The following is a 13,403-nucleotide window of genomic DNA, read 5'->3' as shown; positions in this document are numbered from 1 at the left end:
TCAAAAATGACTAATTAATCTGCCTTAAGCCATGATTAAGACTGTTATAAAAATTAAAGATAGAGCACTACCTCTTTGAGGTGTGCAATTACCTGATTATGTGCTTTATTGATTTTTTTTTTTATCAAGATTCACGGTCGTGTATACTAGGACCAATTATCAATATGTCGATTAGGGTGTGCCAAAAAAATCGATAATTTTTTTTTTACTCTCACCCCAAAATATCATTGGATATGTCCAAATAAAAATTCTGTCCAAAGGACAGCTCTTAATTTCAATTTTAAGAGATCCCCCATGGAACTTAAAGATTTCCCATTCAAATAACATGGGAAAAAAGTTTTTTTTTTTTACATAGAAATAAATTTTAGCATACAATATTGGGAAAAATTATGTAATAGGTTACGACAAACATGATTAATTTGTTAAGAATCCAAAAAAATTTTATTCATTTTTATTTTAAAGATCACTTTTAATTTTTACTAAGCCCAATTTTTCTGAAAAACTGCATCACATTGAGTGAGGTAATATTGAAAAAGCATGTATTGTGCAGGCAAGTTCACCGACATTCGTTGCCTGTCTGACATGTAAAAATCAACCTGAAACATAAAAATTAGAATAATTAATAATATATGTATGTCTATCTATATATATATATATATATATATATATATATATATATATATATATATATATCTATATATATATATATATATATATATATATATATATATATATTGTGACGTTATTTTTTTGGACGAGGCTTGGATTGAGTTGACGTCACAAGCACCTACTGATTTTGGAGCATAACCGAGCATGGTAACTCAAGATTTAGAATTTAGCTACAGAAAATTGCGATTTTTATACAGTTTTTTTTGGTGATCGAGTTATAGTTAAGAATAAAATATGGAGTGACGTTTGGCTACAGAAAATTTATATGGGAAATTTATTATGGGATATGGGTGGAGATTAGAGTTGGTTAAAAGATACAGTTTGAGTTTTGGAATTTACAGGTTTTGATTAATTGAGTATGTGGAAAAGTCGGAGCAACCGTGGAATGGGGCTCAAGTAATTGCCACCCGGTTGTATCTGATGTCAGGATGCTTGCCTGACCCTATGAGACTTCCATGTGGAGTGCAGAGGTCTAGCTGAAATGCTAGCGCTCCATAATAAGAACTATGGTCTAGGTGTAAGAGATCAGTTATTGATATTATGATAGGCAGGCCTCAGCGATGGTATAGTGACCACTATCGCTGTGGAAGCCGCTATTTCAGGTCATTTTTGGAGTTTTGGGTTTTGTTGGTAGACCTCAGTGGACAGCTTTGACCAGTGTGCTGCTGAGGGTAACCATTGGTCACTTAGATTTAAGAATTTAGTCTGCAATCTCACCGAAGCCAAGTCCAGGAGAGCGCACACATTGGGATATCCATACTTAATATCGAGTTGGAGTTATGGAGTAGAGTATAGAGAGCCGGTATAAATGGCGATGATGTTTTTAGTTTGGGGAGTACAGTAGGGGATTCGACTCTGGTCGCTCGAAGCGAGCAGACGTGTCAGGAGTGATGCTTCAGAAAGCTACAGGTTGGAGTTATCGTTACAGAAGTATTGTTTAAACAGTGTGAGACGTTACTTGATATTTTATTCATCAGTAATCAAGTATGAGATAATTATTATAAATAATTAATCGAGTTTGAGTTAGAATCTTGAGGTATTGTGCTACGGTTTTAGTTAAAGAAAAGATATAAGATTTGTGAAAAGTATGAGAAAGTAGTTACAGTTTTGAGTCAGGTTCGCGATCTAATGTTAATATTATTTTTATAAAATAATTATAGGGAATATGTTAGTCAGTAAGTTAATTATTGCCTAATGAACGTAAAAAATGAGATCCAGGTACGTTAGTCGTACGCTTTTTGCTACAGCAAGTATGCTAGAGTAACAAATTTAAGATTATGGTTCCCGTTCACCGAGTACTATTTGAGTATCGGTTGGCTCCAGTTATTTATTTATTTTAATTAATTATTTTTAATTAATTTAGTTATAAGGTTTTGACGTGCATCATGTAGATGCCAAGTTGCCGTCCGGATTTACCGGATCGTTGTATTTTTCGGATTCAGTATTTTGTTATAGAGAGTAAGATTATTTGTACTATGTCCTAGTATTTGTTTTGTTTTATTGTTAAATAAAAATTGCAAATCATTTAATAATTTACACGAGTTTGGGATGATTGAACCCGGACCACTCCCTCTCTCCATAAACCTACACACTGAGCGACACCACGGCATATCGTAACTCTGTTTTTAGTGCTCCAGTCTCTGTCTTGTTTTGCTATTAAATTTTGAACATTTTAGTTTTAGTTTTGAATTTTATTTTATGCGTGGTTTTGGTGATAATTCCACAGATCAAAAATTATGAAAATTTTCGTAATTCACTGGTTTGGTGATTCCAGTGATAAAAATTACCTGGCGCCCTATTAGTATTGAGACCGGAGGCTAAGGACAGAGAACGAAGTTGTAGCGCAAAGATTAGCGTATAATTTTTGCGTTATAATATTGTAGTGGTTGGTATCTTAAATTAATATCACTTATACACTACAATGATAACACACTTATATTAGAAATAACAACACCACAATTAACAGCAGTAAAAGAAAGCAAGAGCAATATATAGTTTATTGAGATACAATGTTTGCTGTTTAACTGTCAATATAAGACTGACTGACTTTAATCGCGCATCTATAAAACAAGAGAAGAAGGCATTTGTTTTCTAGCTATTCAAATATTTAAAAGATCAGTTTTACATTCGTTACACTACCCCCTTCTCAATAAAATTATCGTCCCGATAAAATTTGTGTTGGAAGAATCGAACTTAATTGAAATTAAAACTATTTACTATCTTCGTTCGATTCCGATATGGTCCCAACACACCCTATCTATCACCCTACAGGGAAAAAAACACCATAGCCCAAAAACAACCCTGTAGGCTAACGCAAATATAATAAAAAAATAAAAAAAAATAGTCTATAGTTTAATTGAGCTAAGAATTTATAATACAAAAATAAAATATTCTGCTAAATAGTTAATCGATACGCGTGACTCTATTTTCCTATTCAGCGAATCAAATAAATAAAATTAAAAAAATGTAACCCTCCTCTTGATTGAATGGACCTTCAATGGGAATGGGAACAGGTACGGGATGGGAACAGAAACTCCTTCCTCTCCTCCTTGAAGGACTAGGAATGGACTCCTTCTCTCCTTCCCCAATAAAATTGGAAATATTATCTGCACATAATAAAGAACAAAACAAGTATCTCCAACATTTTATTAAATTTTATAGCTAAACATATTTCATCGTTACATCCTATTATTTATCAGTTGTTAATTATCAACTTTTATTATCGTGATCAATTCAATAATTTTGATCTTAAATGCTCAATGTTCTGCCGTTCGATTCATCCAGACCATTCTCCGATATGTCATCTATAGCTAACATATCAATGATACTGAATAACACACGTTGCAACGAATTTCATTTTTCTCCCTAAAAGCTCCTCGGAAACTCTCCAGGGCATCCATCTATCTCTCAGAAGTCGTGGCCATCAACAAAAGAGAAATGTCGACTGTGTCAACTCCGGATGGATCCCAAAGCTCCAGTCAGGTTGCTCTTAGCCATTGATAAGTCCTCAGAATCAAACTTTTGACCCTCTTTGAGCTCACTTAGATCAAAAGAAATATCCAGTCTCCGATCAATGACTGAGGAATCTCGGGAACCCCGCAACGATTAATCGTTCAAGGCCCACGGCCAGACTTCCCTTCAGCTAATATACTCAAACCCAGAACATTTCAGTCCTTACAGAATCCCGGGAATCCCTTGAACAACGTTACCACCGAGATCGTTCAGAGCCCTCAGCCAGACTTCGTTCAGAATCTCGGGAACTCTTCAGCAACGTCTACAGTGTGGCTCTTCAGGGTCCACTGCCAGACTTCTCCTAAGGACTATACCAGTCTTTAGCAGTCGTTCAGACATCTTCAATTCTATCAGTTTGCAAGATATCCTAGACTTACTAATTGACTACAGAATCCCGGGAACCTTTACAACGTCTACACTGAGATCGTTCAGGGCCCCAGCCGGACTTCTGTTTTATTTCCTCTTATTGATCACAATATGGTATATGACGATTAACATGCATGATTTTATATTTTCATTTGGTATTTTTCTAATTTTATAAAGTACGTTATTTAGCCTATTTTCAATTTCATAAGGACCCTCCCAATCGCATTGAAGTAAATAAATTTTTTAATTATTTCCGTTAGTATCGACTTTTCTTTTTTTTGTAAATCTAACTTATGATAATAATCTCAGCAGTTTCATAAAACTTTTCTATTTATCCGTGTAAAACTTATTCATTGACTTGATAAAATATTTGAGGTATTATATAGCCCAGATAAAAATTTTCGAATATTACTATCTATACAAAATCGGTTATCTATCGTTCTTCATCATAGAATCATCAAATGTACCCGGTTTATTAATCATGTCAATCGATTACAAAACAAAAGAGCGGTTAGATGTCACGATATTTTTAGCTAATTTGTACTTCTTTTTTTTTTTTTAATTTTATCTAGCTATAATTATAATTAAATAATGATACATCACCAAATTTATCCTTTCCCAATTGTATTTTGTCCACAAGTTCAATTTGAACTCCTCAATCAATTCTATGAAAATTTTTACCGTCTTTACTTTTTCCTGTTTTAAAAAAAAAAATAAGATTATCCGTGGTTTGGTGTTTCGATCACTTTTATTTTAAATTTTTATCACACGCGTAATTACTCAGACTCGCACTAACACAAATTGATAGAAATATTTTCACAACACTAATTCATTAATCACGAACTTTTTTTTTTTTATGTAGTATATCACACAAATAAATTCAAATATGCACTTTGACACCGATTAAGAAAAATATTTTCACAAAACTTAATTATTTAATCACTGAATTCGTTTAAATTATTACACGCACTTGAAATCTATATTATAAAATATATTCACAAATTTTAATTAATTCATCACCGTATTTATTTATATTACTACGCGAACTTTAACACTATAACACATATCCACAGAACTTTTTTTTTTTTTTTTTTTAATTTATCACCGAATTTACTTATTTTACTACACGCACTTTAATATAATAACATATATTCACAAAACTTATTCAATCCATCACTAAATTTATTTAAATTCACACGCACACTTTATCACAAATTAAAAAAAATATGTTTTCACTAAACTCGTTTAATTGATCACTGAATTTACGTCTTTTTTTTTTTTTTTTAATATCAAAAACACGATCGTTTCAAACTTTTGCCTTTCCCGTCGCGTCGCAATATTTTGACAGCTATTTTTATTTTATATTTGTAAATACACACGAAGGTTACGCGCACTTCTGACACCAAATTGTAGTGGTTGGTATCTTAAATTAATATCACATATACACTACAATGATAACACACTTATATTAGAAATAACAACACCACAATTAACAGCAGTAAAAGAAAGCAAGAGCAATATATAGTTTATTGAGATACAATGTTTGCTGTTTAACTGTCAATATAAGACTGACTGACTTTAATCGCGCATCTATAAAACAAGAGAAGAAGGCATTTGTTTTCTAGCTATTCAAATATTTAAAAGATCAGTTTTACATTCGTTACAATATATATATATATAGTGACTGGGATGAGGTTCGTGAAACTTAATCACGACGTTAAATAACTTTATCTGACTCCAATTATTAGTGTTAACGAAATAATAAATAATTAGTTTTATTTAATGAATGATATAATACAAGGTAATGCGGTTGCATTAAATACGTGTTAGCTAGTTGCCGTGTAACTCTCTATTGTACGTGTGTACTGTACTGTTGCTACTGAATATCTTGTCCGCGCGGGGGAAATATTCGGCGATCGATGGCGATCGATGATTGACGGACTTATCCGAAATTATGAATATTAGAAGTATCCGTAGTGACGTAGTCGCTACAGTACATCCCCTCTTAGAAAAAAAATATGATGCTTATTTACAAATGAAAAATAATAAGAAATATTTACAATGCAAAACAAAAAACATTAAAAAAAATTAATTATTAAGTTAATAACAAACTTCGAGCAAGTGTGCTACGTTGTGAGGACAGTATTAGCTAAAGAGAATACAATTAATAGTAAACAAAAAAAAATGAATTTAATAATTATGTGTCGTCGGTCACGAAATAGACAGGTTTAAGTCTATCAATGGAAATTGCAGTATTCGTGCGTGTAATATATTAACTTAAAAACTACATTAAATATTTATTTGCTGGATCGGGATGGTGAAAGAAATAATAAGTCACTAATTTGGTGGATTGTCCATATTTAATAAAAATAAATCACAGATAATAGCATAGAGTACAAGAGTCGATCACGAATTTTATTAGAGCACTGATTGAATATTATTCGATTGCATTTGAGTTTAATTGAGTTAATATAAATTGCATGGCACCGTACACATGAAATATTATATACATTATATATAGAGCGCAGTTGAATTGAAGATTGAGTTTTTCGAGTTTAGTAGAATATGAGTTTTCTATAATTTTACACGGCACCATACACGTGATTTAACATATTATAGGATATAGCGCAGTAATGAAATTATTAACAATTAATAAATCACAAATATCACAAATAGTTCGAGTATAATTTTGGTCACAAATAATTATGATACGCGACATAGAGTACGAGTATGAACCGAGTTATAATTAAGATGCGTAGCGAGCCGAGTCTGAACGTATAATAATAACTTTGCAGTCACAAATAAAATTTGATATTGATTTTAGAGATTAAAGATTACTGGATGACTGAATGATGACATCAGGCACACCAGTTGACATCATGTACGAGTAAATAATTAATCGATGAGTAATGAAAGTAAATGTAAATTAAGAATAATTATTTGTGGCTGCAAAGTCACGTGAGGCGAGTATGTGTTTATATATATATATATATATAGCCGGCAGGTTATTTTGACACGCGGTCAACACAAAAATGATCACAGATTTTATTAATTAAGTTAAGAGTAAGAATGACAAATATAGATGAATAATAATACCTGATGATTTTGCGAGTAGTAATCAAATTAATGTAATTAACGAAGCACGATAATTAGCACGATGTAATTGGAAATTATAATACTGATTGCACGTGGTGTTCTATACCAGGTGTTGTAGAATAATGCCAGTTGCCGCGTAGCTGGCTATTGAGTTGCAATTCCGAGTATCAGAGGGCCCGTCGATAGCAGCACCTCTGGTATAGTAGAGCGTCGAGTTATCAAGTGTTCTGGCGCGAACATTTGATATTTACGCAACAGTGCGTTTATAGTTGACGATATAATATTTATCGTGTCGCGCAACGACTTCGTACGGACCCTTATGCGGAGCTGAGTATGATGGTCCAATTTGTCCAACTCGCACCAGTACGTGGGAACAAGTGTTGAGGTCTCTGAAACAGAAAACAGAACGCTCTCCATGACGCGAGGTTTCGGCCGGTGCCAAGTTATTGAAAAATGATTTTAAATCACGTAAAACACTTTCAGCATTTACGTGTTTATTTGACGGAACTAGTAGTTCACCTATTGAACGAATCGGCTCACCGTATACAAGCTCGGCTGGAGTAGCTTGTATGTCCTCTTTTCAGGCTGATCGTAGACCAAGTAAGACGACGGGTAGCGCGTCATACCAAGTGTCGTCGTGACACAACAGTGCGGCCTTGAGTTGCCGGTGTAGACGTTCCACCAGTCCATTGGATTGAGGATGATACGGCGTCGTTAATAAATGTGTTATGCCAAATACTTTGCTCAAAGATTGGAACAACGATGATCTGAATTGTCCTCCTTGGTCGGACGTTATTCTAGTGGGCACACCGTATTTTGAGATCCGTTCTCTAAACAGCGCAAGTGCGACAGTATCTGCGTCACCGTTTTTAAGTGCCACGGCTTCTGGAAACCGGGTAAATCTGTCGACGATGGTCAAGCACTTGTTGTAGCCGCGAGATACTGGTAAAGAGACTAAATCGATGTGAATATGCTCAAAACGTTGCGTCGGCAATTCAAAACGTGCGAAAGGTGATGACACGTGACGATGAATCGTGTTTCGTTGACAATTTATGCAAGCTTTGGCCCACTCTCGACAATCTTTCTGGATTGATGGCCAAACATAGCGCTTGCTCACTAGTTTTTGAGATGCTCTGGTACCAGGGTGTGCCAGAGAGTGCAACGCGTCGAAAACTTTCTTTCGAAGTTGACCAGGAACGTATGGGCGTGGTTTACCTGATAAAACATCACAATAAACTGCAGCCGGGTGGTCGTTGTAGACAATATGTTGCCACTGTAGTGACGTTGCTGCGTTGTTAAGAAGATCTCGAAGTTCAGGATCGTTCTTTTGAGCATTTACTAGCTCGTGCGTGGTAATCGGCGTCGAAATGGCTTCAACGCGTGATAGCGTGTCTGCAACGATGTTCTCATGTCCAGAAATGTGTCTAAAATCACTTGTGAATTGGCCAATAAAGTCGAGGCTACGAAATTGCCATGGTGATGCTATCTCAGTGCACGGAAAAAAATTAATCGTGAATGCAACATGATGCAGTCTTGGTAAATAAACATGATGAAATCATGTTGCATTCACATGATTTGTCATGTTTCGGCTACATGATAGTCATGTTGCGGTAACATGAGAAAATCATGTGGCATTCACATGATTTGTCATGTTGCATTCACATGATAATCATGTTGCATTCACATGATAATCATGTTGCATTCACATGATAATCATGTTGCGGTAACATGAGAAAAATCATGTTGCATTCACATGATTTGTCATGTTGCATTCACATGATAATCATGTTGCGGTAACATGAGATAATCATGTGAATGCAACATGATCTTCTCATGTTACCGCAACATGATTATCATGTGAATGCAACATGACAAATCATGTGAATGCCACATGATTTTCTCATGTTACCGCAACATGATTATCATGTAGCCGAAACATGACAAATCATGTGAATGCAACATGATTTCATCATGTTTATTTACCAAGACTGCATCATGTTGCATTCACGATTAATTTTTTTCCGTGTGCGTTGCTAAAAAGCAAGGGTTTATGATCGGTGTAAATTGCAACTTGTTTACCTTCAAAAATACGACGAAAGTGTCTGACAGCTTCGTAGATGGCGTGAAGTTCACGATCGTACGTCGATAATTTTTGAATGGAAGGTTGGAGTTTTCTGCTGAATAAAGCGAGCGGTTGCCATTCTCCATCAACTAGTTGTTGCAGAACTGCACCAATGGCAGCGTTTGATGCGTCCGAGAAAATAACCTAAGATGCGTCGTCGTTTGGATGCACAAGCATTGCAGCGTTGGCTAATGCCTGCTTTGCGTTGTCATAGGCCTGCCGGAGTTCTGGTGTCTCGACGATCAGCGTTGATCCTTTAATTTTTGGCCCCTCGAGCAATTTATTCAGCGGTGCAAGGGTTTCTGCAGCATTTCTGATAAATTTCCTGTAGAAATTTATGGTACCTAGAAAACCACGTAATACAGAGATCGTACTAGGAAATTTTAAGTTAATAATTGCGTCTACCCTGTCAGGCAACGGCTTGACACCTTTGACGCTGATGTGGTGACCTAAAAATTTTACCTCATGCTGGCTCAACACCGATTTGGCTGTGTTGATGACAAGTCCGCAGTCTTGTAAGCGTTGAGATAAAATTTTTAGGTGCTCGAGATGTTGCTCCTCGTTCTCTGAAGCTACCAGCACGTCGTCGATGTACGGGAAGACAAACGGTAGGTCTCGTGTGGCCTTATCGATAAAACTTTGGAAAGTTTGCGCGGCATTTCGAAGTCCAAACGTCATGTATGGGAATTCGAACAAGCCAAAAGGTGTGATGATGGCTGTCTTCTTGATTGTCTTCTTCGGCGACGGGAATTTGGTTGAAGGCTCTAACCAAATCTAGAACTGAAAATATTTTTTTATCGTATAACGTTGCGGTGAAATCGTCGAGTCGTCGGACCGGATAATTATTGTGTATCGTGCGGGCGTTGAGTGGTCGATAGTCGCCACATGGTCGCCAATCTCCAGATTTCTTCGGTACAAGATGGAGTGGAGATGCCCAAGGACTGGTCGATGGACGTGCGATACCAAGTTGAACCATCTTGCGAAATTCTTCTTGCGCGATTTTTAATTTATTGGGTGCAAGACGTCGCGCTTTGCACGATACTGGAGGTCCAGGTGTCGTTTTGATATGATGCACTGTAGAATGCTTCTTGGCTGAAGTTATTCCTTCAGGTCGAGTTACGGCCGGGTAGTTTGATAACAGTTTATGGTAAGCTGTATCACCACCAATTAATTCGATGCATTTTGCATCCGAGCATATTGAATTCACGCGTGTTTGGAGACCAGTGGAGCCGTCACGTAATTGTTTGTGTTTGAGGTCGATTAACAAGTTAAAATGACTTAGAAAATCGGCTTCAATTATTGGTTTCGTGACGTCAGCGATGATAAATCTCCACGTAAATTCTCGACGTAAACCGAAGTTTAGTGACAGAGTAATGCACCCGTATGTTTCAATCAGCGAGCCGTTTGCCGCATAAAGTTGGTATCCTACTGGTGTAGGCTTGCATTTCATCCGCCCGTAAGGGTAAACAGAGAGATCTGAACCAGAATCCACGAGGTATTGTGTATTCGTGGTTAAATCGACGACGAATAGTCGGTTAGAAGATGCGAGAGAGTCGCTTTCCGCCGCTAGTGACTCTCGTTCACGTTTCCCGCGAACTTGCAGCCTGGCGTACATTTGTACGCGGTTTTACCAAACTTGGTGTGGTAATAACAAATACCCGTTTTCTCAAGCTTGCGTGGCTTCGATTTGCTTCGGGAGCGTTGGTTTTGTCCTTACCTTGGTGATTTGCCGCGGTTCTGGTTAAACTCTGACTTCAGTGCTGCTACCTGACGAGATAGTTCGCTCATTTGTTTCTGCAGTGCAATCGTCTCCTGCGAAGACGATGATGAAGCTAAAGCAGCGGTGTGAGTAACCGGAAACATTTAGTGTAGCTTGTCAGCTGTTTTTGCTAATTGGTCGATGGTAGCTGTGGTTGAAGAGATGACTAGAAGCTCTTGTGTCTTCTTGGGCAAGTTTGCCAGCCATCTTGCCTTCAAGACTGCGTCATCAATGGTCGGGGCAAGGGACTTGAGATGGCGGAGAAACTGTGATGGTGATCGGTCACCGATCGCTTCGCCATCTAGAAGCTGACGCAGTTTAGTTTCTTCAGACTTTGAGTAACACGTGATGAGCGTGGCTTTCAACTCGGCGTATGGCGTGGTCGTTGGCGGGTTGATGATGAGGGTCTCAACCTCACATGCATACTCGGAGTCGATGAAAAAAACCGCGTGGTTGAATTTCTCTCTCTCAGTTGCTATGCCGTAGATCGCAAACTGAGCTTTGAGCTGCGCAAACCATAAACTCACTCGCTTCGGGTTGAAGTGAGGTATCTTGAGCGAGTTGACAATTATTGGTTTAGCGTCAACAAACTCGTCGCCTGCCGGCCTTGTATCGGTCATAGTTAGTATATAAGAGACACTAACACAATAAAACTAACACAAAATTTTAATACCACTGTAAGCGGATTAGTGTCCGTCGAAGCTGACTCATCGTTGAGGAATGTTCGAGACGCTTCGAGTCGCACGAAAATTATCACTGGGCGAAAATTGAACGCGAACGATAATTTTCTTCACTGAATTATGCACAGGAATTCACTGATCACTTGTATCACAATTTAATTTGCACCCCGATGGTGTCTCTTAAATTAGAAACTAGTGCGTCATATGTCCAAAATGCCCCGCAATGCACCAGCAGTGATAAAAGGCTTGTGCAACACGTAATTTACGCACTTCACTGTTGTAAAGAACTCGCGGGATTAATATGTCGCGATCAGCGGAGACGCAATATTGTACTCTCCACGTGCTATTTGCCACGCGGAACGTGTGCGCGAAATGGCGTCCTCTTGAGAATCACGTCGGGCAGTCACCAATGTAGTGACTGGGATGAGGTTCGTGGAACTTAATCACGACGTTAAATAATTTTATCTGACTCCAATTATTAGTGTTAACGAAATAATAAATAATTAGTTTTATCTAATGAATGATATAATACAAGGTAATGCGGTTGCATTAGATACGTGTTAGCTAGTTGCCGTGTAACTCTCTATTGTACGTGTGTACTGTACTGTTGCTACTGAATATCTTGTCCGCGCGGGGGAAATATTCGGCGGTCGATGGCGATCGATGATTGACGGACTTATCCGAAATTATGAATATTAGAAGTATCCGTAGTGACGTAGTCGCTACATATATATATATATATATATATATATATATATATATATATATATATATATATATATATATATATATATATATATACTTATATATGGGGCATTCCACGCCAAATCAACCACTTTTGAATTCGACCTCTTTAATTTGGCTGAAAACTTTTTCTCTTTTTCTACCCTATCAAAAACGTTTCTCATAATTTTTTCAAATTTTTTCACCCAACCGAAAAAAAGTTATGAATTTTTGAAAAAAATGGCTTTTTTTATTTTAAATAGCTATAACTTTTTCAAAATTCGACTGATTGGAACGTTTTTTTTTTCAAAATTTTTGTTTTTGAATGTACTTTTTGAAAAAAAATACAAAATAATTATTGCAACCTATTTTCATTGTTTTTTTGTAGATTTTTAGAAAAAATCAAAAATTTTTCGATGTTTACCATTTTTGATTTTTGATTTTTTTGTTTTATATAAAACTTTGACATTTTCTGCAGATCCTCAAATTTTTTCAGAGTGATGTTTTTTCAATTTATATTTTTTTTTCCAATTGAAAAAAAAAATTATTTACAACTAGCCTTATTTCTCAAAACACCATGCTTAAAATTTTTGAGAGTGCTCAGAAAATTTTCAAATTTGAAAAAAAAAATGAAAACAATAAATTTAAATGGTAATGTTCGAAATAATTTGAATTTTGTTCGAAAAATCAAGTTTAAAAATAGAAGGACCTTCTGAATAATTTTTTTGTATTTTTTTCTGAAAACTACATTTAAATACGAAGAAAATGAAAAAACAAAGTTTTCGTTTGGGCCATTTTTGGACAGATGCTGGCAATTCAAAAAAATTCCTTCTACACTCATTGTTTTATGGTTAAAAGAATTTTTTGTTGAATTGCCAGCATCTGTCCAAAAATGGCCCAAACGAAAACTTTTTTTTTTCATTTTCTTCGTTTTTAAATGTAGTTTTCAGAAAAAAATACAAAAAAATTATTCAGA

At 36.1% G+C, this 13,403-nt stretch overlaps 1 protein-coding gene across 1 annotated transcript; it reads right to left on the bottom strand.

The window, feature by feature from the left end:
• Positions 1-11,128: 11,128 nt before the first annotated feature.
• On the bottom strand, positions 11,129-11,644 carry LOC130676915 (uncharacterized). The gene has a single exon (XM_057483422.1). It carries the CDS (start codon positions 11,642-11,644, stop codon positions 11,129-11,131), a length of 516 nt encoding a protein of 171 aa, XP_057339405.1.
• Between the last annotated feature and the right edge of the window lie 1,759 nt (positions 11,645-13,403).

The sequence above is a fragment of the Microplitis mediator genome, chromosome 11 (genome assembly GCF_029852145.1).
Source record: "Microplitis mediator isolate UGA2020A chromosome 11, iyMicMedi2.1, whole genome shotgun sequence".
In the NCBI taxonomy this organism is placed as follows: Eukaryota; Metazoa; Arthropoda; class Insecta; order Hymenoptera; family Braconidae; genus Microplitis; species Microplitis mediator.
The sequence above is the reverse complement of the archived record's forward strand: the minus strand, read 5'-3'. Positions and strand labels throughout refer to the sequence as shown.

Excerpts from the sequence above, each read along its gene's own strand:
- LOC130676915 (XM_057483422.1), bottom strand. The coding sequence starts at position 11,644 with ATGACCGATACAAGGCCGGCAGGCGACGAGTTTGTTGACGCTAAACCA.